At 41.5% G+C, this 22232-nt stretch overlaps 2 protein-coding genes across 6 annotated transcripts in view; one reads left to right on the top strand and one right to left on the bottom strand.

Annotated features, from left to right (window-relative positions):
* Positions 1-22232, top strand: part of LOC130377585 (sodium channel protein type 5 subunit alpha-like) — a 193935-nt gene that overhangs the window by 65920 nt on the left and 105783 nt on the right. Inside the window, exons 11-12 of the mRNA XM_056584743.1 lie at positions 2164-2217; positions 2307-2444. Coding sequence (XP_056440718.1) covers positions 2164-2217; positions 2307-2444 — 192 coding nt within the window. The remainder of the gene's footprint in view (positions 1-2163; positions 2218-2306; positions 2445-22232) is intronic.
* On the bottom strand, positions 14821-20937 carry LOC130376789 (uncharacterized). Of its 5 annotated transcripts, XM_056583673.1 has the most exons (11): positions 20572-20936; positions 19999-20092; positions 19629-19866; positions 18332-18608; positions 18065-18242; positions 17842-17918; positions 17563-17743; positions 17081-17329; positions 16755-16926; positions 16527-16666; positions 14822-16386 (listed from the first exon to the last, which is right to left on the bottom strand). In XM_056583673.1, exons 1-11 carry the CDS (start codon positions 20866-20868, stop codon positions 16208-16210), a joined length of 2082 nt encoding a protein of 693 aa, XP_056439648.1. In that variant the 5' UTR covers positions 20869-20936; the 3' UTR covers positions 14822-16207. The 5 variants fall into 5 exon arrangements, with proteins under 5 accessions (XP_056439649.1, XP_056439650.1, XP_056439651.1 ...); XM_056583674.1 differs by having other exon boundaries at positions 14821-16386; positions 19999-20937; XM_056583675.1 differs by having other exon boundaries at positions 14821-16386; positions 19721-20092; positions 20572-20935.

Below are 22232 nucleotides of genomic sequence, written 5' to 3'. Positions count from 1 at the left end.
TATCTGTGTGTGTGTGTTTGTGTGTGTGTATGTGTGTGTGTGTTTTCACAGTGTGTGTGTGGGGGGCTGAAAGGTAGAGTATGAAAGTATGGATGGAGGGATAAAGGATGAGAGTTGACTCGGAGGACTTGGAGGACCATCAAGGGGGCACGTTAGCGGAGGGAATCAAAGTTCTATCCAGAAAATAGACAATGGTCCATGGTTCTCAATCAAAGGTTTAGACAAAAGACTGGTCCATGGTTCTGAATCAGAGTTTTATCCAGACAATAGACTGGCCCACGTTTCTGAATCAGAGCTTTTTCAAGACTGTGTTCCCTGTCTGTCTGCTTCATGTGTTTATGTTTTTTTAATTTATTTTTTTCCCCTATATTTTGGGGACTGATATCGAGCGGTTATTCATAGGTATGATCTGTTTCGTACAGGTTATGACACACTTTTACCCTTTTTATTTTGTCCTTATAATGCAAAACACAGAGAGAAGGGAGAGAGGAGCTTTAATCAGCCTTAACGGGGGACTCATAACAGCGGCTGCCAGCTCACTTAATGCCATCTGATGAGCAATATGGAAATGGTTGGGGTGAAGGAGGGGGGGGGCTCGAGAGAACGACTGAAAGAGAGGGCGAGAAACTGAGAGAGAGAATAAGAGCGAGAGAGATGTAGAGTGGGTTAAGACAGTGAGACTCTGAGTGCTTACACTTGATTTTTGGCCTCTAAAGAACTTAAGAGTTTTCGGTGGAAGAATGGTCGCCTAGCAACAAGTCAATCAACTCCTCGCCGGCGCCTCTCTGTGTGTTTGCTTGGTTGGCCCGGCAACGGTTGGCGGGGGCAACCCTGCCATTAGCATCTGGAAATAACTCTGCACTGCAGAAAATGACCCTGCAGGTGAATGGTCTCTCAGCAAGGGACTGAACCGCTGGTGAGGGAATTCAACCCCTTAGTCCTGGTAATATATTGGTTCACTGCCCTGCCCCTTGAGCAACCGGAGATAAGAAGCAAAAACCAAACCCTCTCTGATGAAGTGGAAGACAGCGTTCTCCAGAAAGAACAATCGAAAGCCAGTTTAAAAACAAAAGTGTTTTGGTGAAGCAAGACCATTTCCTGTCAGAAAGTGTACTACCTGTTAGGATTGTCTGATCGCCTTCACCTCTAGAGGTTGTTGGATCGTTAGTCCCAATGCCATAAGCTTTTAATTGGTCACAGCTTGACGTTGGCAAAATACCACCCATGATAAAAGTAGGTTTGAACCCGTCAAGCTGCTGTCTATTCTGATTGACAGGCACGCCCTCGCTCTGCTATCCTCTCTCCCCTCCGTTATTTTGACCGCTGATTCCGTCTGTTCATGCAGTCCTCCTGCTCTTTCTCCCTCTTCACTAAATATATTTTGTTCTTCCGCGCCATGATTCCTCTTAGGCTGTTTTCTTCTCCTAAGGAGGAAGTAATATAGCCATATAGGTATTTTTGAAAGGGTGCTAAGTTCCAATGATAAAGCTTGAGCGGAATGCGTTTCCATGGCAGCCCCTCTATACGCTGCGCAAGTCTCTACCAGAGCACTGTTTTCCTTGATGCTATAATCACACCGTCTCCCTGCCTCCACTCCCTTCTTTATCGTCCTCAAGGACATGGGCAACACAGGGAGTTTGTGGGTCAGAGAGCGACAGAACATATCGGTGACCACGCTAGCTTACCGAAAGAACTGCAGAACTACTTATATGCCAATGACTCGGAAAAAACTACACCGCCTTATCTTGTTGAAACCTATAACATCAGAGCAGCGCGCTGAGCCTTTGTAGCGTGGCCAAGAAACCATGTCTACCTTCAAACCTACAAGGACATTTCTGCTACCGTTGAAACTCTTTCAACTCGAGCGTACAAGGTATTCATCCATTGGAAAGCAGCGAGCAAAGCACTTGGTTCCTATTGATAGCCTCCATAATAACCACCATTGATAGCCTCCATTTATAGCCTCCATTGATAAGCTACATTGATAACCTCCATTGTTAACCTTTATTGATAGCCTCCATTGATAGCCTCCATTGATAATCTCGATTGATTATGTCTTATCGGGGCCTTAGTCGGTTTCATCCATGGCTGTGGATCTATGAAGATGAAGGTCCATGATGAGGTTGGTTTGATGACACTGGTTCTGTGGTTTGTGTATTCAAGGCTACGTTCAAAGGCTGGATGGATATCATGTATGCAGCTGTGGATTCGCGCTCGGTGAGTTGACACGCAACAAAGATTCACAATGTAAGAAAAACACATACTTACCTTACCTTACCGCAAACGTGCGTGTGCGTGGGTCCCAGGTAGAGGAGCAGCCCATCAAGGAGGTCAACCTCTACATGTACCTCTATTTTGTCATCTTCATTATCTTCGGCTCCTTCTTCACCCTCAACCTCTTCATCGGCGTCATCATCGACAACTTCAACCAGCAGAAGCGAAAGATAAGTATCACTAACGAAGCGGAGAGGAGTGCAGTATATTTCAATCACTCATGATAACCAGACAAATAACTTTTTTGTTCTGATGGCTGTAGTAAAAGAACATTTAATTGGTTTAGTTTTTCTCTATTGTTTACCCAAAAAAAAAGGAACTATGCACACATTCTGAAAACTTGAAGCTTGTGTGTGAACTACAAGACTACAAAACTCAAAGCACAAATCTCATAATTTAGCACACTTACTTACTTTTTACGGTTTACCTGTAAAACAATGGCCTTCAAAATGCCAGACTCAATTACCAATTAGTCTCACTCAATTCTCAGCTGTTCAAACTCAACTGACAAAACACTTAAATCATGTGTGAAAGCATAAAAGAGGCCTCAGGTGAGCTCTACTGTGTTGTTGATGTGGTCCTCTGGGCTGATCAGGATCGGAGTTAAAGGCCGCACCACATTTATATTCTTGTTTTTATTTTTGTTGGCCTACGAAAGCTTTATCTGCAGTCAGTTCAGCTGAAAATTTTACTGTATTACGTTAACAAATAACTATTTGCTTTGTTACCTTTTTGTACTTGTGCACTGATTTCATCATTACATCCCCCGAAAGACAGTCTAAACATTTTCTTAATCTAGTGTTTCTCATTTTACTTCATCAGTGCATTTACTGTACTATGACTTATGCCAAAATAGGTAACATAAGTGTATTCTCAGACTCCAACAATGTTGCAGTATCAACTAAAGGTGTACACAATGACTCTGGGATGCTGGGATTGTGAGTTTAGCCCATTGGAGTTCATTGGACAGACAAATATGCATTGTATCGTATTGTGATATGTTTGTGTCAATGCAATATTTAAATGATATATTCACAGTATTGTATTACAATATGGAAACAATCTTTATTCTGTGTGCACCCAACAATTGCAACCTATTCAACTTTAAAAAAGGAAGCTATTTCTAAATAATTGTATACATTTGAATATGTAACATGGCCTCATGAAGCCAAAACATCTGCAACCAGTATTTTGATGGAAGTGTTTTAAATTGATCACACCAGTGCTACACACCAGTGATGCTCTGTAAGAGATATTCATATGATAGATGTGATTATAGTTTTGGTGGAAATAATTGGTTTTGAGGAGAGAACATGGTTTTGAGTGCAGTGTTTCGTTTTGAAAGAGATTTGTGGAGTTTTGACTAAATGGTTAACTCTTTTCAGTTTTTTGTTTAGACTTTTGAGAAATGTAGCTACAGTTTCAGAAAATGTTTTAAAAAGATTGAGAAAAACTAAGAATTTAGATAGTATAAGATAAGATAAGACGATATTTTACCAATCCTTTCAGAAGTAAGTTAACACACACTTGATCAACAATAGGTTGAAGTGCAGTAGTCGGTTCTTCCTTTAGCTCCAGTTAGTTTACACTGTTGCAGATTAAACCGCTCCACATCATTGGCAGCCATCTTGGTTGTTGTGCTAAGATGCCTATGTTAGATAAATGTTTGTGTTTTGCAAGAGCAAATTAAACCTAAGAACGCCAATGCTTGTGGTTCCCAAGAGGAACAGGAAGTCAGTTTAAGACATGTGTCATCCCATAGCCTCCTGCGTTGTAGTTTTTTACGATTGCATGAACACTAAAATCTAAAGTATCACACAATTGTCAAACAATTACACTCAAAACGCAAAATCTTGTCCAAATGTGCACTAGTATAAGCCCAATATCAGCCTCACACGTTTTGCAAAACAATACACACAGTGATTTTCAAAACACTAAACACTTGTTTACAGTGACGTGTAAAATAATAAAAACTAGAACTTACCCATGGATATGTGCATTGCTACTACATGTCAATATTAGGATGTGCGTGAGGTTAGAATTTGTAAAGATCACAGGCAAAGCATTGCACAAGCATGCATGTTTCTGCTACATGCAGAAACATGCATGTAGGCACACACACACACACACACACACACACACACACACACACACACACACGCGCATACCTAGCGCCCTATCTTGCATCCAGCGCAATTGACATTCTACACCGACGCATGTGTCGTTGCTAGTTTGCAACTGGCGCAGAGCGTTCTTTTCCCTACACACGCGTCGCTAAGTTAGGGAATGATCTTGCGTCCTAAGGGGCGGTTCAGCGAAAGGAGGAGGCGTGTTTTGGTGCAAACGTTCCCTAGTGCTACTTTCAGTTTCAGAAAACCATTCCGCCAGAAACCAGGAAATACCTGGTTTAAACTCAGTGGCTGCGTTTCCATTCCCCTGCGTTTATGCAAAATTTGAGGTGGTTTTTGACTTATTCGAAAGAGAGTAAGGGCCCTATCTTGCATCCAGCGCAATTTACTTAATCACTGGCGCATGTGTCGTTGCTAGTTTGCAACTGGCGCAGAGCGTGCTTTTCCCACCTGCGCCATGCGTCAGTAAATTAGGGAATGATCTTGCACCCCCAAGAGGCGGTTCGGCAAAAGGAGGAGGCGTGTTCTGGCGCAAACGTTCCCTGGTGCTATTTTGAAGTTTCAGAAACCACTTGCGCCACAAACCAGGAAATACCTGGTTTAAAGTCAGTGGCACGTTGTACAGATGCTATTTTAAGGGCGCATGCATAATGTTGCTTGTGCACCTCACGCATACACTTTGTTTCTCTCATCTACCTAGCCACACATTCTTGGTAAATTATTTGGGAAAGAACAGCCGATACAGCGGTAATAAGTTGTACTTTTAAATCAATGCATCTGCAAACACCTTACAGAAAACACATATTTTCTCGACACAGATATCATGTACATGCCCCTAACTTTTAGGATTGATGAGTATTTGATCGTGAGAAAACATTGTTTTACCGCGAGTGAGTGTTAAAAAGAATGAATGAATGCGGGCGTGCGTGCGTGTGTGTATGTGTAAAATAATTAATGAATGCGCGTGCGCGTGTCCATCTGTTTAAACTATTGCTGTCAAGCAATCGCATTGATGTCATAGTTGACTCTGACTCCACCCATTCCAAGTACATGGACGCGCAGTCATGCACGAGCGCGAACACAGATGCGCGAGAGCGAGCCAGGCTAGCTAGGTTGGAGTTTTGGGTTGTCTTCTAGTGCTAGGTCCAAATGTGGATTAGCTAGTTAGCTAGCTCCAGTAGCTACCGCAGGATAACAACAAACAGAAGCTTGCTCTGAGTACGTGCACGAAGGGGTCACGAGCGGGGGAGGGGGAGTGCAGTACGACCGTTTGATTGACGTACTTACTGTCCAATGCCACTCGGTGGTTCTGGAAATCTTTGGCTGGAGTTTTTCGAGCCCTGCCCGTTCCACAGATGATTGACTTGTTTAATTTTCATGTCAGTACTGCTAACTCAGTGGCTGTAAGCGGGTTATGATAAGGATTTCAAGTAATTTTGCAAAAATGGCCAAAAAAGAGAATTACATACCCAACCTTTAAATGACGAACCAGTGTTTGTGACGTCACCCGTTTATTTTCACAGTCGTGGCGATCTTTGTAGACGTTGACTCCGCCTGCTCCCGGCTATCCTGTACAACACAGGACTGTATGCAAAAATCTAGTTCAACATCTGACCTGTGAAGGGCAGTAATACGCTAAACAGCGTCTAAACTGCCGAAATCTTTCAACAAAAATGGTAGACCTCTTCACTTTGATTAGTGTTGCTACTGGCTTTTCAGGCATACAGACATCCATCCAAACAAATTACAGGGGATTTTAATTTTGTTTGAAATTGATCTTTGGAAAAAGTTACAGCCCTAATACATTACAAATAAAAATGGTAATTTTCATAAAAAAGAAAAAGCATTTCAAAGTAGAGATTGAGCTTCCTTCATTGGTCTTACTTACGTGTCAGTGTCCCAACATGCTGTTTGTAGCCCTGGCTTGGTGTTTCCCATTCTCTATTCAGCCCTCAGCTCCACCCACAAGGACCTGCCAGGACTGCAGGCAGGTACTGGGGCCATCACAACCATTACAAATAAAAATATACTTTAACACTATTCAGTATGCTGGGCTTTTTGTTTTTGAACTAAGTGACTGTTCTCCATGTATCAGATGTATATATTTAATTAATAATGTACATTAGTGCAGCTTTTAATCTGTTATTGCTGACATCAAAACATTGCAATAATGAAAGTATAGTTTTTAAAAGTTTTTAAACTTTAAACTAAGCTTCCGTAAACCTCAGAATAAAATGATACTACTGCAAACAGCTGTAAGAGCTACTATAAGAACCCAATATCATTTTACCATGGAGTACACCTCCCACAGGCCTAGGCAGTGTCCTGGAGGAGAAATCAAAGATAATAGCTGTGAAAGAAAAGATTCAGAATGGCCTGTCTTGGTTTAAAGCCCACTCGCCACCACGACAAGGTGCAGGCCAGGAGTGGGCACATATAAGACTGGAAAAACGACTGAAGAGCACAAGACATAAGGCGTTTTACCTCTTAATTTTTCCTCCAGACAAAGGGTTTCAAATCTATGCTCCAATACAGTAGCGACCGGTGCCCCTTTATTTCGGTTGGGCAGAAATTACTGGCGTATGACCACACCCACAATTTATATATATTTTTAACATGTATATTTTGAGCTACATTAAACATGTTAACTAAACTAATAGTGAGTAAGAATTAAAACTAAACTAATAGCCTAATGTTACTGCACGCTTTTGAAGTGCCATCCGCAACACTCGTCGTATGATGTCGGGCTAATTAGAATAGCCTATGTTCAATGGAAACTCCAACTCTGCAAAGTCAAAAAATTCAAAGGACAAATTCGACATGATAGGGAAGTTATTTCTTCCATATTTTATTTTAATAACCTAACAACAATTTAACAACAGGCTTAGCGAGTGCATTGCAAATACATGAAAAGTAGAAATACAAGTCATCAATCAAGCAGACCTTCGATTTGGAACTTGGCCCGACGATTTGTGCAAATCTCTCAATAACAACACTTTTCAAATCAGGTATTTCTCAATAACAGCTGTTTAAATCAGGTGTGAAATCAGGTATACAATTTTAATACCTGCTGAAATAAATAAATAAATAGGCTTCAATGCCAAAAGATACAGGCGGAGTAATTCGATTTTAAACAACAACAGTCCTAGAATATGACCATCGGGCAGACTACTTTACGACCATATGGGCGTCTTATAGCGCGGATTGCAATTCTTATTGCAGCCTGCAGGGTAATGCGAGAAACATACGGAGGGACGCGTTCATTGAGCTCGCCTGTCACACATTGCATGACACGTTAAACTCAACTAGTATCGCCACCATCAATTTGATATCAACAGACCAAAAATAGTCGGAAAGCCTACAGAAACTAAAACGACTACAGATAGTTAATGTGACAATCACATTATTAAAAATAAACTTGGTGCAATGATTTACTGAGGAACTATTTTTTTTGGGAGCATGCTTTTGCAGGGAGTTCGCCGATCCAATAGATGATCTACCTCATTCATGTTGTCGACTCGTTTTCGTTTGTGTGCCTCCGGCATGTTTGTTAGCAAAGTTATCCTTCTCCTCTTCGCTACCAGACTTCTTGTGCGCGGCACGTGAGGTGAGGTGGGAGGTCACTCGAGTCATGACTCATCACGCAAACACACTACAGCCAATGAACGGTGTAAAATGAAATTATGCTCTAGTGCAGTGGTTTTCAAACTGTGGGGCGCGCCCCCCCTGGGAGGCGCCAGAGTTCTTCAGGGGGGGCGCGACGTGAGAAAAAAATTATCCGAAAAAAACCCTGAAAGACGATGATTCAAATCATCAGTCGTACTTCAACTGTAGAAGTAACATAACTAAATCAATTTTCAACCGTTTATCTTCGTGCAAACCATTTAACAAATCTACACACTTGTATCTTCAATAATATCTAAACAGAATTTCGATATCATTTAAAATGTCTTCAGAATCGCAGTTTTAGTTTCATACTGCTTCGTTTTCAGCTGTTTTCATTGAAGACGTCAGCCCATTCTGATACACCTACTTCTAGACATCTTAACTCATTCCTTTTTCAACCGTTTACCATCGTTCAAACCATTAAACAAATCTACACACTTGTATCTTCAATACTATCTAAACGGAATTTTGATAGCATTTATACTTTTTTCAGAATCACAGTTTTAGTTTCAAACCGGCGTCGTTTTCAGTTGCTGATAATAATTTAGGTCACCATAGCAACGCCGGTAAACAAACCCCGCCGAATAGTCGAATCTCTGGACTGAAAAGGCAGATCTGATTCGACTCAGAAAATTCAGAGTCGGGGAATGAATCTATAAACTGGCAGTTTAAACAGATTAAGATGTTCAAATGTATTTAAAAAAGGTTATGCTAAAACATGCTTAGATAAAGTTGTTAAATTGTGTTGTTTAAAAACGCAAAAAATTGTTGTAATGTTTCAGAAATATGTTTAAAAAATATGTTAATTTTTTTTTTTTAAACGTTTCAAAAATATGTTCCAAATGTTTTAAAATTATGATCGGAGATGTTTGAAATGTGTAAAATAATTAAAATAGCTTTCAAAACACAGGTATTTAGAAAATAAAATTGGGGGGGGGGGCTCAGCTGAATTTTTTTCTCTGAGGGGGGGCTCACTCTCTCACACTTTGAAAACCCCTGCTCTAGTGGAACAAACCATATAAGTCCATGGCGGTCCTGGTGGGGCTAGCCCCACCAGAAGTAAAATAATCTCCGTCCACTTCAACAGAGAAACACACTTACATTTTTCAAGTCCAATACACAGTACATTTGGCTGGTGGGGCTCGAGCCCCTCTTGCCCCTCCAGACGGAATGAGTCTGAAGAAGCAAGCTAGGGTCAACAAAAAATGAAGTAAAAGCGCCAAACTTATTATTTTACAGTACTTTTTGGGGAGATTTTTTTTTAAATGAATATATATAATTATTTTATATATTTTTTTCTTTTTATAATTATTTTTTTTTCTTATGAGAGTAGGTGGGGCCGAGCCCCACTTGCCCCTAATGACCAGTCGCCACTGTGAGTATTTGATCGTGGGAAAACATTGTTTCACCGCGAGTGAGTGTTAAAAAGACTGAATGAATGCGGGTGGCGTGTGTGTACGTGTAAGATAAATTATGAATGTGGGCGCGTGTGTGGGCATCCACATGCAAACTAAACACAAAACGCATAATACAGTCCATGGCAATGTATATTAACGCATGGATATTAGGAACACAATTCGATAACGATAATGCATACAATACTGGTAAGAAACAATGTTTTTTAATGTTTTGCGTGTATCATTAAATAGAACCTAAGTTATCGCATATCATATGTGTGTTACATTTTCTTTGCCAACATTTATTTGAGGACTCAGTATTTCTGAAGTTGTGAAAGAAAACGCTATTCCATGTGTGAATTAGAACAATTATTTGGCCATAAACTGAGCCATTTGAAGTTTAAAATTCATCTGGTCATGCATCTGTCTCATCGGAGACTGCAAATGCGCTGTCAAATTATGAACTCGTCAGATTCAAATGCGCTCATGGCTCTTAAAAGGGACGGGAGATGGCACTCTCATTGGTTTATTGCACGTTACGCCCAAACCATACCTACAGGTAATTAGGTTACTTCAGGGCAACCCTTTTTAGATTTGCGTCGGGCGCAAGAGTCATTTATCTGCTGGTAAACTAGCAACATCGCCATAAAACCGCCCACAAAGCTACTTGCGTTTGGCGACTGTTGAAATAGGGCCTCTAGACACCTACACACAGACCTGCACACCACCTTGCATGTACACATACACAGAACCAAATTTATGTGGGCCGGAAGTAGAAGGAGACAGTAGACGTGCGTCGCCATAGACATAAATTCTTATTTCTTTATAAATATAAATATTAAATTATTTCTTGTTATTTCTTGTATGTTCATGGTTGTCGCCCTCGGAAAACGAGAAACGGCGATTTATTTAAAAAGGTGACGCAGCAGATGGAGGAAGACGGTATCATGCCATTACCCCCTATAAAGTGAAACCCCCTATCATCCTTAAAGGCACCCAGTGCAACTTTCGAGGCTTAAAAATAAACATTCAATTTCTAGTCTTTTTTACACATAGTAAGTTTCAATAACTCCATACCATTACATACCGACATTCAAGCAGCAAAGATGAGACGTCGTTGTGGTGAGAACTGATCGATAACAACAACAATGCCGCCATTTTCTTTATTTTTTGTAACCTACAATAAATAAAGCAGGCTTCCAGTCAATGGAAAAATGGCTTCTCACCACCGGCGATTGTTGTTGTTTACGATTTTCTATCAGTTCTCACCACACAACGACGTCTCATCTTTGCTCCTTGAATGTCGATATGTAATGGTATGGAGTTATTGAAACTTACTACGTGTAAAAAAGACTAGAAATTGAATGTTTATTTTTCATTGAATGTTTACATAAAGTTGCACTGGGTGCCTTTAACATGCATTCAGTACCAACTACGCTTCGATTTCACCCAAGGCTGAATTAAAAGTACATGTTATCCTAAACGTTGGTCATCAACGAGGTTGTAAAGTAGTAACTTCGGGCACATCTGTCAAAATAATTATTTTTTCTTCTGACGTGTATACAATCTTTATTCATTCATTGCGCCGCGACCGAACTGAAGGGGATATTCTCTGATATTATGAATCTTAAAGACCGCATCGGGTTCTCCAACTCTCTGGTACTTCCACAACAAAGACTCATAGTGGGGGATATCTCGGCCAAGGAATCTTTGCTTTGACTGAAGATTGAAACGCTAGATGGAGGAGAAAGGGATTGTTGCCGTATGCAGGACAGTTGTCAGTTCACTTCGGGTCCATAAGGGCATTCCATCAACCAAGCTAAAGGCAATGCCGGGCTTATTTCACCAAGCCTCGCTACTTTCATCTAGAGTTGTGTAGGGCTGAACGATTTATTGTTTTCTGATCGAAATCACGATTTCAGACAACGCGATCTCGGGATCGCCAAAACCAAGTTTTTTTCGTTTTACCTGTGCGTTCACGCGTCAACGTAGAGACGAGAATCGGGCGAATTAATATAATATAATTGTATAGATAATATCACGGCCAAAAGATGTGTGAGCCTCCGGATGGCCATAGGGCTGGAAGCTCTCTTCGAGGGGTTTGTTTACCGGCGTTGCTATGGTTACCATGGTTACCGGTCTTGTGTGTTCCAACTAATAATAAATAATAATAAATGGCTGTCTACTGTGCGTTCACACCAAGCACGATGGGGCGACAGGATCCCATACAAAGTGAACGTATAGACGCGTATCGGGCGAATTTTTCGCGAGAGAAAGCCGGCGACAAGTTTTGATTTGTCGCGCCACACTTTCGCCGTGCACAGGCAAGCGCGTTCACGTTTCGCATGATGACGGCCAATCAGCGTTCAACAGCGTGGCCACTGAGTCACGTGTAACGTAACAGCTTATCAGCGTTCAACCGTCAAACTCAGTGCAGTTCAGTCCGGGGTGAATTGCAGCATGGAGGAGAAAGTGAATGTTGCCGTTTGCGACTCCCGGAACTCTATATATAATATAATAGTATGTAATATAATATTTGTATATATAATATCACGGCCAAAAGCTCTGTGCGCCTCCGGATGGCCGCAGCGGGGAGCTCTCATAGGGATTGGGCTTCTCGGGGTTTGTTTACCGGCTATGTTTCCGGTCTTGTGTGTTCCAACGGTTTATTAGGTAGGCCCATTGGCGTCAGTTTGGTTTGAAATGTGGTGGGGACAGAGACGCAATCTGGAATGCATTTTTAGAAGTGCTGGGGATGCACCTTATTTTTCTTTAGCGCAGGTCATGAAAGGTTCTGAAGACGGGATACCTGTGTAGCTTACTAATCAATAAGATTTTTACAAAAAAATTATGTCTGACACGTTTTATGAAGAAAGCGTTTTCAAAAAGCATTGGACATTATGACCCACAATGTTCTGCTCCATGATGCACTCAATGTTGACGTGACATGACATGAGCTATACCAAAATAAACAAAGAGGGGCTTATTACCTACGTGTTTAAGTTCAGAAAGGGCAAACGTATACACACAGCACTACAAATGTCAAGATCGAAAAAGCTAAAAATAATTATAGCTGAACGCTTTATATCACATCATGAGCTGGCTGTTCTCAATTCACAACACACATCCATCCAATCTACATGGCATTCTGACCAAAACCCATGCACTCCCCCCCCCCCCCCCCACACACACACAATCATTCCATAATTCAAGCAAAGCGAATGACCAAAAGTCACTTTGAGTCAACAAGAGACTTACTCCACCGACTCCACTATCGTAATCTCCACTAGTCTATACCCAACACCGTAAGAACGCTAACACTGGATAATTTAAGTTAGGCTACTTGGAGGCTATGGCTAGTAGTACTATTTCAAGTTAAAACAGCTGACCACATGAGGGCAAAAAACACAAAAGATCTCGCCAAAGTACCAGCAAATCTTAAGCAATAAATATTGCATCTTACCTTTATTAACGTGCCAGTGGTCTGCAGATGTATCCCGCGGTGTAGCCTGCGTGCCTGCTGCCTAACCACATCCATTTAGTTCAACAGGTTTTCGCTCTGACACTGTCCATCCATGGTACTAGCGGTCTGGTGCTTTTTACCTATGTATTCAGGCTAAAATTAATTGACTGTCTGATGCCTCATCATTGCATACCAGCCATAGAGTATTGGTATTAATATCTCATTCATTGTCCAAGTCAGGCTGGCACCTCATACGAAAATAATCCACAACTACGGTGCCGCAGAGGGGACATCTAGTCACAACTGAAAAAAGACGAGATAGTGATACAACCAGAGCCCGACATTCTCTGATCCTACCTAGTTAATTATACAGCAAAATGTCAAAAAGGAGTGGACAGGACATCAGAGCTTTTTTTAAAGCCAAGCAATTGAAGCTGACATGCACAGTAAGTGTGCTAGTGTCTTATGAGCTCAGCTAAATCAATATTTATTCTAGAAATATATTGTAATTCTTGAGGTTTTTTTAGCTAGCTAGCCTCTACCAGCGCGACACACTGTTAGCTAGCATGCCTAGTGCTACTGGAGTGTTTTGCCCTATGTGCTTCAACGTTTAGCTTTCCTATTTAAATTCATTTTGAATTTACAACAGTACGAATGATTTATTTTATTTTCACTTCAATGACGTTTCGTTAGCAGTTTTCAGACTCCCCACTAGATGGTCGTAAATCATCCATATTATTTGTACCAAGTAACAACCATGGTACCAGGCAACCGCACACTCCAAACCAATATTTTGTCAAAAACCAATTACAATATTGATAACATATACCACAACCAACATACCGTTATAGTGGTCAAATCATTACAATAAAGGTTACAAGACTTTTGTTTGCACACCACATACATCTCATAAAATAGAGGGCATAATCAATTGAGTTAACACATTTTTATTTATTTATAAGGAACATCAGAGCTTAATGAAAGGCAGGAACTGGTAGATGGCAATGAAGAGGTGAGTTGGCAGAAACAAGTTCCTAAAAGGAGAAAACACTGCATTTTAAAATAAATAAATAAGACAGAGCTAAATCAATTAAGTTATCAATCTTCTGTCTTTGTTTACATTTGATCAGGGAGAGGAACTAAGTCAATCAGAACTTAGTGAAGCTAATGTTGGCTATAGCTTCAACGTCAATAATAGAACTTAGAAACTATCAAGATAAATCGTTCGCTGCCCTCGGTCAAACTACGACAAAGGAGTTTGTACAGATTGTCATCATCATGAATAAATATAGATACGTTACGTTACCTCCTCCGGACCTCCTTTCCTCAAATGCATGAGGCTGCAACCGCAGCAGATTGTCCATGGAAGTGCGCAGCAAGCAGTCAGGTTCAGATTACATAGAGAAGGAGCCGCCCACCGTACCACCCACCCCTCCCCCATTGTAGAACTACTTATCCAAATGTTATAATTGTTGCAAATTGTTGACGGCTGGCCTGTGTGCCATATGCAGATCGTTTTTTTGTGGATTGGTTCGCATCTGTCTCGCGCTATAAACATTCATTTTTAAAAAACGATATATATATTTTTTTTCTTTTTTTTTCTGGTGGGGACAAAATTAGTCTTTAAGAAAACTGGTGGGGAGGCGTCCCCGGCGTAATCGACGCCTATGGGTAGGCCTATCTAATAAATCTCTGTCTATTCAATACTTCATTCACTGCCTCTTCCGTGGTCATTACAATATTATTAATAGACTGCGTTGGGTTCTCCGACCTCTCTCCCTTTGTTGTTATACTCTAATGCACGAATTAACTAAAAGAGCCATCTTTGACTGTCTTAAAAAAAACAACTAAAAAGTAGTAGTACTTTTCTAAGTTAAAGGTCCCATGACATGCTATTTTATGTATTCTTTAATATAGGTATTAGTGGGCAACTTTTCCGACGTTCCCGAAATTCAGCCGTGGTGCAGAGTTACAGCCACTCCGAGCCAGTCGCACATTGAGCTTCCCCCAAATGCGCTGTTTCGGTGGGCGTGTCAAGGAGGAGGGTGGGGATGTGGCCCTGAGCAGGGTGGGGGTGTGGCCCTGAGCAGCTTGCAGCCACGTGCGCTCTGTTTACATCGCAATGGCTCGTAGAAACCCAGTCGTTCAAGCGTTTCAGTTTGACCCAGAATCGGATCCGGATTCCGAAGCACCTGAAGAAGTTGGTAGGCCTACTCAGCGGCTACAGCAGGACGTCTCTGAATGGTAATTGAAAATATTGTGTCTGGATACGGTACTTTAGTTGGTTTGTTTATGTATGCGGTTAGTTATTATCATGTGCTAACGCTAGCCTACGTTGTTGGCTGTCAAAGTTGCTGATTTGCTATCGTTACGTTATATTAGCATCTATATCAGTCATCTTTGTAGTTTAGAGAAGTCACTGGCTCATTTGATGGGTTAATTTCAACCTATATTGAAGTCATGTTACACATAACCCATGATTTACTCGTGAAGATTTACGTCTAACATCAGCTTGTCCACTGTCATATGTATAGCTATAGACACTAACCAGAGCCACTATAGTCAGACCTCTGCCATTATTACATCTACCTTTATTTTATGGATAGGTGCCGTTGTGGAAAATGTGCGTCCATGCCCACAGAAGCGGAGAATATTTGCTGCATGGAGATACCGCAGGTAGCACTCTCCACTAAATTGGAAACTACTTTGTCTCTTCATTTGACACAATGCATAAAAATAAAACTTACCCTTTCAAATTCTAATTAGGTTACTAGAAGACTACGGGAGGTCGAACTACAGCTAACGTGTATGGTTGACCATCCTGGATTGGAGCCGGTCTGCCTAAATGTTTACTCTATTCAGAATTCCAGCCAAATATATAGAGCCGACTATGGTCCTCTAAATTTGAGAAGAATACACAAGTAAGTTGTGCATTGTTACAGAATTTAATCAAATAAATGAAGTTGTTCTCAATCTTGTGCCTAATTTTGTGAAGATGTATTTATATCCAAGCTAAAAAAAACAACTTAAATAGTTACAGAACAAACCAGCCATAGGAGCATAGTAATATTTATTTTCATAACACAAAGCAATGATAAATCTCTGCAAGACTTAATCTCTGGATCAATTGTTCAGTCGCTACAGGTATCTCTCCTATCGTTCCTTTGTGAGCTGGTGCTGGGGCCACCTGGGACGCCGTATCCGGGTTGTGATTCCAGCTTGTGTGGTCCTGCGTATCCGCGTTGAGTTTCCTGCTGAGGAAGGCCACTATGTTGGTTTTAAACATCCCCCCGTTTGAACCTTGACACAAGGCTGCTGATGACCGCCTCCTTGTCAGGCTTCTCATACTGTGCCGTTAGGGGCTCTGGAACAGGGATCTCCAACAGGGCCTCGGTGTATGGCGTAGGGTTGGGAAAGACTTCCTCAAAAATGACATCCATGATGTCATCAACGTAACCTGTATCGTAAAACATATTTTCTTTACAAATTGGTTGGGTCTTGTGTTACTGTGTTTTTGTATTTATTTGATTTTTCATCAAGAGAAAAACATTTTAGAAATCCAAAATGTGTGTCGTTTGAATTTATTTGAACCCTTACCAAAGGTCTGCTGTGTTTTTTGTGGTTTAGCTCCCTTCCTAGCCTTTGCAAAGGACATTTTATAAATCGGTACTCCTTCCTTTGTTTCGGCCTGTGGTCGGTCCACATTGTAATTTGAATGCATAGCATCCAGGTAGAGTCTGGAAGTACAAGACAAAACATGTTAATATTGACAGATATTTTAGGCTACAATTCCAAAAAGTATTTAGTAAACAAACTTTCTTTAACCTGCACAGCATTCCAATAAAGGGAAAGACAACATTTTTGGGGGCAAAACGAAGAATAACCGCATGGAAAGCCTCCAAAGATGAAGTTTGGTGGTGGGGGCTCAGTTTTGCAACATCCTTCAGCGCCCTTTTATTGGTCAGCAACTTCTCCAACTTGGAGAAAGTTGGAGTTGCTGCAGACAATAAGAAAATATGATATTAGAAAACCATTACCCATACAGTAAGGAATACTACAACCATGTCCTCTGGTAAATTTCTGAAAGCCACTAAATAACTGTAGTTGTATGTTCACTGTTTTGACATTTAGCCTGTATATTGGTGAAATACCAGCTTGAAGCCATTTACTCCGGTCACTTGTCTGGCGGATCGCATGCTCGCACTTGGGGTAAAGAGGATCTTCATGTACATGGACATCTCGAACATGGTTCAGGATCGAGGTCCACTTTGCGATTCTCTCTGGCCCGGAGGTTGAGCCTGCTGCAGTCCAGTATATGTGGTTGTTGATGCTCTTCATCCACTTCTTGAGTTTCTCACCGTCTTTCTGCTTACTGATTGCCAACAGCTTCTTTGAAATACCTACAATGAGAGCAAAGTACTTTCCACTTAGTTAAGATACTCATAAACTGAGTGATTACTCGATTGTAGCATTTGATAATTTCAAAACATTTCTTACCATTTACTCAGTGTCACAATTTTAAAATGAAGGACCACCAAATGGGAGCTTTACGCAAGCTTCAAAACATCAGGTCCTTCTCACCAAAAGGATATCACTAACAAATCAAAGAAAGGAAAAGGCTGGAGAAACATACCTTTTGCAAAGTGCCAGACATCGTAGTAATGGGTTATGTTTCTCTCCCTGAGGAACTTCTGTACTTGAGGATGACGATCAGTGACAATGCAGTCAAGGTGGACGCCACGCGACTCCAGTAAGGCTAGACTCCTCTTCAGTCCCTCCTTCTCCATATGGGTGCTACCACCAACTTTGTTGCTCTGTTAACACAGAAAAAATATATATTAATAGAATATGCATGTTAGGCTTTGAAATTACAACCAATAACCCCTTTACAATATCAATTTTGACAACTCACCTGGACCAACTGAATGTCCACAATGGGGTTAGTATGGAGATCCATCATTGTGTAACTCCCATACTTTGCAGAGTGACCTATTTTGGTTCAAATAGGGAAATTAGTGTAGTAATCACCCTCCAATACTTGGTATTTTGTCTGACTTTATTTAGGTCACTTCTTTTAACTTCAAACAATATTGAACACCTGTATAAAATGCACTATTTCAGTTAGGTATCAATACCTGGAGAGTCAGCTCTCATGTCACCACCAAGTATCACTATTTCCTCTTGACTTAGCCGCTGCAGATTCAAATCATTTAGGACTTTCCACTGGTGAATAACTGCTGGTTCAATGAAACTTTTGGCATGGCGGCGAAATGTTTCATACCGAAACAACTGTAGCTTCATTGCCTTGAAGACCTTTTGGTGTGGGGGGATAAATAATACATGTAATTAGATCTATATTGAAGCAATTCACAGTCACACATTTACAGTTCCACATCATTTACCTTTTCGATTTTTAGGAAAGATGCACCACTCAGGTACACAGCGGCAGAAAGGTGCAGATTTCCAGCTGGCGTGCTCCCAAGGATAGGCTGGCTATTCCAGCGTCTACCGAATGTGCAATGGGGGCACTGCTGCTTCACAGACAGGAATGTCCCCAGCCTTTGGGTTGTAACTTCACATGCCCTCGTGCAGACTGGACATGCATTAAACAACTCCATGATGCAGCTCTCGTACACCATGTATTTCTTGCCGTTGGGTGTTGCAGTGGATGAATCTTCTCTATATCAAACCACAAACAAAGGGAAACGCTTTGTGTTAAACTGATTGAGCGTTCATCTGGACTGTACCTTAAACCATCACCCTGTTTTCAGCTAGTTTAATTATTTGCATATACATAATCCTGAAGGTAATGCTATAAACAACAACAGCCTCACCGAGATTAATACTTTATGTTTAGAATGCCATACAATTTATAGAAATTATGAAAGTTCTCAAGAGCCACACATACAACACACAACCATCTGCAGCTGAACTCCTCCAAGACCAAGGAGATGGTGGTGGACTTCAGAAGGAAGAAACCACATCTCCTACCCGTGTCCATCGAGGGGGTCGATGTGGAGGTGGTCAGGACCTATAAATATCTGGGACTGCAGCTGGACGACAAGCTGGACTGGACAGCAAATATGGAAGCTTTATACAGGAAAGGGCAGAGCCGTCTGTACTTCCTGAGAAGGCTGGGGTCTTTCAACATCTGCAAAAAACTACTGCAGATGTTTTACCAGTCTGTGGTGGCCAGCGTGCTCTTTTATGCCGTGGTTTGCTGGGGGGGAAGCAGCAGGAGGAGAGACGCTGGTCGAATGGACAGACTGGTGAGGAGTGCTGGCTCAGTAGTGGGAACAGAGCTGGACTCTCTGGTGACAGTGGCAGAGAGAAGGACCCTTGACAAACTGCTGTCCATCCTGGACAACACCCACCACCCTCTGCATGACACCTTCACCAGGCAGAGGAGTGTTTTCAGTGGCCGACTGCTGTCCCAGTCCAGCTCCACTAATAGACTAAAAAACTCTTTCGTCCCCCTGGCCATCAGACTGTACAACAGCTCCCAGTAAAGGCAGGGAGGACAATAGATAACAACAATGGACATTTTATTTATTTATATCTGTATTTTTGCACATCCATCTGCACTGTTTTTATGTGTGTTTTCGGCTGCTACTGGATACTTGAATTTCCCCCGGGATTAATAAAGTATATATCTATCTATATCTATCTATCTATATATCTTCACACTCAGTAACTTACGACTTTAGTGTAGAGTCTAACAATGCTGTGATGGAGTCAGAAGGATCATAAGTGGAATCCGGTCCATTAGAAGCTTCCAATAAAGAGCTGACCTCCAATGGATTGTCCTCCAGCTCTTCCTCAAGGTCTACCCGAGGTCTTTTGGATGGTCTCCTTATTGGTGTCGATGACAGGCACAAAGGGTCTGCATTCGATGTGCCAACACCGAAATCCTTGCAGAACACAGTTGCCTGGACACCTGTGCAAACAATGAATTTTACTAAGGCAAGTCAAATGAAAAAACACATAATGCAAGCAAAGAGAAATGCCAGAATAAAGAACACTAGTAACTACATCAAAAGTAAATGTACTCAAGGTGGAGAGTAGATACCTTCACTTTTAATGTGGGTCTGCAAAGTCCTAAAGGATAGCTGTGTGCCTGCGTTTTCAAACTTCCCACGTTGTCCGTCTGGCATGCAACATCCCTAGAGAGAGGCAGCTGAATGTAAACATTTTTTTGAAACTGGCGTGAAGGGGAGAACATGAGTGGGCCTATGTATTTATGAAAATACCAACATTGCATTGCATTGCTGATACCTAGGTTACCAGCTCCATTGCCGAGGAAATAGTCCCTCAAAATGCGATGATTCATGCGATGGAAGGTTACTTTTATTTCTAACTTTATTCATTTATGCCTGTTGCCGTGCGGTAGCCTAGCACGAGCGAACTAGAAGGACTGAATGAAATGTGTTGAAAACTGTCTCCAATGATATAGAACACCAAGGCTAACTTGGGAATCAGGCCCTGTGTCTCACGCTAGAACTACTGCGTCACTTAGCTGTTAAAAGACAGCTGTATTAGTTTGTAGTACGGTGAGCATTAGCTAAAGCCACATTCTAAGGGGAACAAGCAAGGTAATCATACACAGTAAAGCCAGAACATGATACAGCGTTAGTTTACTTACTTGTCCGCGGTTTGTAGCTGAGGCAAGGAGAGTTGGTACTGATCCAGGCTTCATTTTCAGAAGTTCAGCAAATCCAGCTTTGTATTGTCCCAAGTTGATGAAGCAGTCGTCGGTGAAATGTTTGGCGCACACAAACACACATTTCGGAATTCGTATCGGCGCATTTCCAGCGAAAACAAAATGAACCCACTGGTTCCTCAGAGACTCGGATGAAGGAGCTGCAAATGTAGGCCTACTTAGTTTGTCACTTTGACATCCGAACACTGAGCACCTGCCATTCATTTGTTTGGGAGCCATGATATCTCTACACTCCAGGCAAAGACAGCGTGGCGCTCTTATGGTCTCTAGCTCATTGTCTCATTGGCGGGCCAACGTCTCTGGGCGGGCCAGGCGGAGTAAGGGGAGGAGCTGAGATTCCTCATGACGTCATGAGTACAGACATTCCAAATCAGCTCGCTTGAGCCTCCGTTTCTTCAAAGGCGAGCAGAACAGCTAGTGCTCGTTTTACACCAAACGCAAGTTTTAGCCATTGGGGGACCATAGGCAGGCTAGGGGAACTCATATTTATGTTAGAAAACCTCATAAATTGAGATTTTCATGTCATGGGACCTTTAAGACAGTCAAAGATGGCTCTTTTTGTAACAACTGCAGTTGGTCAAGGACTTTAGTTTACATGCATGTTTCTTAATAAATACATTTGAAATCAATTCTTAACTTTAGTTTTCATTCTTACTTTCGAGTAATGGCATGTAATGTTTTAATGGTATGATGTCATGTTTGTAAATATTACTGTGCATTGTGAATATTGTACTGAAGCTTGATTTGAAGAAAATCGAAATCGCAATATCTGCCAGAAAAATCGCAAATCGATCTTTTCCTGAAATCGTTCAGCCCTAGAGTTGTGTTCCATTAACGTTGCTTAAGGGAATCTCCGCTAAGTAACTATGGCAATTTATCCGACCAAACTAACCTGGGCCTCGTTTCCCGAAAGCGTCGTTAGCCTAAGTGGATCGTGAAGTGCGTCGAAAGGGCATCGTAGAGTTTTCACCGCGTTTCCCGAAAGCATCGTTGGTAACGAACATCTTGAAAACGCTCGGAGCTAACGAGTACTCCAGGGGTACTCGTAGGTACTCGTAGGTACTCGTAGGACGCTAAGAGCATCGTCAGCCTACTATAGCCTCAGTGGCGTCACCATCGGACATTCCGTGTATTGGATGCGTTTTATTAAAACGTATTGCGCCTTTATGTTCTTAGTTTGGTGATTAATAAAGATTATTAATTTATTTATTAATAAAGATGTTAAAATGGCCAAAATAAAACGGGACAGTCCAGAAAATGTTTGCGCAGGCAGGGCACTCAAAATGTGTGAGAAAGTGGGGGGATTTGTGCAGACTGTGACATAGGCTACTCATAAAACATAGCCTAAAATCACCCCAAAAATTAAAAATTTAACAAAATAATGAATGAAAGAAATGAAAGAAATTAATGAAAGAAATTAAAAAAAGTAAAAATTAAAGAATGAATGAAAGAAATGAAAAAAAAATTCAAGGCAAAAGGAGCAGGGAAAAGGCTGGGATATGGTGGGGATTGGTCACGTTGACGGGGATGTTTAGTGACATTGGGAGGGGGGGGGGGGGGGGGGGGGGGGTTAAAAAAAAGCT

The sequence above is a fragment of the Gadus chalcogrammus genome, chromosome 23 (genome assembly GCF_026213295.1).
Source record: "Gadus chalcogrammus isolate NIFS_2021 chromosome 23, NIFS_Gcha_1.0, whole genome shotgun sequence".
NCBI lineage: Eukaryota > Metazoa > Chordata > Actinopteri > Gadiformes > Gadidae > Gadus > Gadus chalcogrammus.
Note: the sequence above shows the minus strand (reverse complement) of the source record. Positions and strands in the feature narration are given on the sequence as shown.